This window comes from Buceros rhinoceros, unplaced genomic scaffold (genome assembly GCF_000710305.1).
Source record: "Buceros rhinoceros silvestris isolate BGI_N320 unplaced genomic scaffold, ASM71030v1 scaffold15313, whole genome shotgun sequence".
NCBI lineage: Eukaryota > Metazoa > Chordata > Aves > Bucerotiformes > Bucerotidae > Buceros > Buceros rhinoceros.
Window position 1 is genome coordinate 13,411 of NW_010405500.1, and position 3,623 is coordinate 17,033.

Here is a 3,623-nt window from a genome sequence, read left to right on the forward strand (position 1 = left end):
CCGCGGGAAGAGGAAAGGCAGTCCTGCCCTGGCCAGGTCTGCAGAGGCATGAAATGGGGAGGCTGAGGGGGCACCCGGCTGCCCGGGCAGGGAGGGCCTGGTTCAGCCTCCTGGGAGCTAAGGGACTCTGGGGAGGGGACATCACCTTGGGGACACATCCCGGGTCCCACCAGGACAGGGCTGGAGGTGGCTGGCAGGATGGGGTCCTGCTGTGTGGGGACCCTGCTGCCACGCTCTGCCACCCGCTCTGTGCCACTCTGTGGGAAAGGTCTCGGCCAGGGCGTCCCGGCGCTGGCAGGGCGGTGGCTGCAGGTTGCTGTAGGTTGGAGATACTGATGACCTGTTGCAAAAGTACTACTAAGGCAAAATAATTTTAAAAGTGGGTTATAATTGTGTATTTGTGATTCTTAGCAACCGTTTCTGGCTGACCCATAGCTGGAGGTAGGGTGCGAGCTCAGCGCTGCTCCGGCCACCCTGGTCTTGCCCAGGATTTACAGCCAGGTTTGCCCAGAGCTCCCTGAGCGAGGGACGGAGCATCACCTGGAAGTTGCTTGCAGAGGAATCCAGCTCCGTTGCTCTCACTGCAGGATTTGACCCGCCTTTATTGTTCAAGCCAAGCGTGTGTGTGCATGTGCGCAGACAAGAGCCTCCACGGGAGCTGTTTGCCAGACTCACCCAGTGACTGGGAACAGAACAAACCACCTTTCCCCTCCCCACACACACTCAGCGCTGCGGACAGAACCTGGGCATGCAGGAGGGCGGTAGGCAACACGGCCAGAGAAGAGCTTCCCTGTCCCGAAAGCTGCCCGGATCCGGCCACCTCCCTTTCCTGGCTGAGCAGGTACCTCCAGTGCGCTGGGGCAGAGCTGTGGGGTGCTCCCAGGGCAGGTGGGGAGCTGCAGGTTGTGGGGAGACGCACCCCACAGGGCTTATGGGGTGCAATGGGAGCTGGGTTATGGCTGGGGCTGCTGTGCCTGTGGTGGCCAAAGGTGGGGAGCCTGACATTGCACGGTGACACGTTGGGACCCCACAGTCAGTGGTGGGGTTCCCTGGCCCACGGGGCTGTGCACCTGGGGAGTGATGCAGGGAGATGGCAGGGTGTGACACGCTGAGGAGCAGGAACAGCCACCCCAGGCCCTGCTCCTCTGTCCCACCACCTCCCCAGGGACCAAAAGAGGCTGAGCCCCCCTTCCCCCCACCCGAGAACGTGCACAGCCCAGGCAGGAGCCGGGTGCTTTCGAGCCCAACGCCCTGCACCCACGCGGGGCAGGACCCGGTGGTGACGCAGCGGGCTGGCATGCCAGGGGCTGGCGAGGGTGCTGGGCTTCACAGGAGGCAAACCAGTGCTGCAGGCAGAGCCAAGCACACCTGGAGTGTTGCTTGCCCCTGCTCTGCCTGGCTGCCAGCCAGCACCGGCCGGGCTGTGGGACTCCCAGGCACTGCACACCGCACTCCGGCACGGGGATCATGTCCCCTTCCCATCCCGCTGCGGGTCCATGGCCGGAGCTGGCACTGTGCTGAGCCAGGCACGTGGCGGCCAGGCAGGTGGGTGCTGGGTAACATTGCCAGCAGGGCACCAGGGATGGGGGCATGGGTGAACTGACAGGCTGGTAAGGGGGCACTGACCCTGGGGGTGTGTAAGGACTCCAGGTTCCAGCCATCGGCACCAGCTTCTGGCTGTGGAGAGGAAAGCAGCAGCTCCCATCCCCGCCTTCCCAATTCTACAGTGAAGGGCTGGGCGAGAGCACTGCAATTGCTGCCCACCCTGGCTCGCTGCTGCAGGTTTGCCGGGGAGGACGATCTGCTGGTTTCAGATGCAGCAGTGAGTGAAGGTGTGTGGGTGCGGGCAGAGGTGCTGTCCTGGTGCTCTGCGCACTCTGGGACCCCAGTTCAGCCTCACTCAGCTCAGCCGTGCTTCTTCGTGCGTCCCTGGGCCATCAGCTGGGAGAGCGGTGGTGGGTTCAGGGCTTGCTGCAGGATGGCCTCAGCCAGGGATGGGCTCCCGCGCAGCCCCACGGGCTCTGGTCTGTGCTCCAGGCTCTGCTCCTTCCCCGCAGCCCCAGGACACCTCACTGTGCCACACAGCCCACCCTGGACAAGGGGACCCTGATTGCCTGTGTGCCATCACACCACCGGCCATGCCTGGTGCTGGGCACTTCCCACCCCGCAGCCCCCGGTGAGCAGAGAAGGAGCCTCAGCCTCCTCCAGGTACGTCTCCAAGGTGCTGGGTGGGCATGGGGAGCAGCTCCTCAGGAGTGGGAATGTGACGCATGGTGCTGACTGACCTGAGTAGCTGGAAAGGAAGAAATTAGCGCTTGGGGCTGAACAAAGATTTCGTGCTGGCCTGAAACTGGAGCTGCCCATTAACTCCTGGGCTGTCCGGTACTCCCCGGGTGGACTCTTCGACAGCTCGGAGTCAGAGCTGCCGACTCACCTCTGGGTAGAAATCACCCAGGGTTTGTAAATCCAGGGAGTGAAGCCCTGGGTCAGGCAGCCCAACTGAGCGGCGGAGCCGGTTTGGCCAGCGCGGGGCCTCGGGGCTCTGACAGAGCTGCCGAGAGCAGGGTGCGGACTCTTCCTTTCAGCAGCGCCGCTCTCACCTGCACTTGGGCTGCCTCGGGCATCACCTGTGAGATAGAAAACTGGCCTGTATGTGCCTGTATGTTCTTGCATCCCAGATCTGCAGCAGCCACTTCCCCTTCAGTTCTCAGCTTTAGCGAAGTGTGGTGGCCTGTTTAGCCCATTTTACCCACGTAGAAACAGGCTCAGGAAGGCTGGGACTGGTTGGGTCCAAGCCTGAGATCTAGGATCTCCTGATGGAAAAGATCCCCATCCACCTCCAAAATGCATGGGCGCAGGGGACCGTGGCTGAGCTGGATGAAACCCTGGGGAGGAAAGAGGACGACCCTCGGGAGTGCAAACTGGGAGCTGTGTCCCTGTGGGCAGCGTGGGAGAAGACGCAGTCAGGGATGAGAGAAGACACAATCAGGGATGAAAATGTGCTGCATCTCCTCCCGTCACCCTGCCAAGGGACGTGCGAGCTCATGGGGCTGGTGTCTACACCAGCCTTTGCTTTGCTGACATGCCAAGCGCCCACACAACCATCCCCGTGTTGATCCTGGCCGCTGCAGCAGGTTCTGCTGCCAGTTTACACAACATGCGCCATCAGGCTGGGGACTTGGTGGCAGAGACTTGGCTGGTGGCTCATCCCTTACAGCAAAGGCTCCATCAGAAGGAAGTGCAGAGGGGCTGAGTCACCACTGTCACCAGGAGAGTGTGGGGACAGGCTTTACTGTCTGCAAGGGGCATGGTCCCCCCACCCCAAAGGAGTGTAACGTGGTGGGGGAGAGATTCTGGAGGTCAATGGGATTGAGTGCAGCAAGAGATGAGCTGCCCCATTGCTGTCTCCCATCTCTCTTAACCCTCCGCTTCTGCTGCTGTTTCTCCAGGTTGGGTGACTCTGGTGTCCACCAGCCGACATGGATTGGAAAACGCTGCAGGCGCTGCTCAGCGGGGTCAACAAGTACTCCACAGCCTTCGGCCGCATCTGGCTCTCTGTGGTCTTTGTCTTCCGCGTGCTGGTCTACGTGGTGGCAGCCGAGCGCGTATGGGGGGATGAGGAG

At 62.0% G+C, this 3,623-nt stretch overlaps 1 protein-coding gene across 1 annotated transcript in view; it reads left to right on the forward strand.

Moving 5' to 3' along the window:
- Nucleotides 1-3,479: 3,479 nt before the first annotated feature.
- Nucleotides 3,480-3,623, forward strand: part of LOC104491357 (gap junction beta-3 protein-like) — a 940-nt gene continuing 796 nt past the window's right edge. The window contains exon 1 of the mRNA XM_010133767.1: nt 3,480-3,605. Coding sequence (XP_010132069.1) covers nt 3,480-3,605 — 126 coding nt within the window. The remainder of the gene's footprint in view (nt 3,606-3,623) is intronic.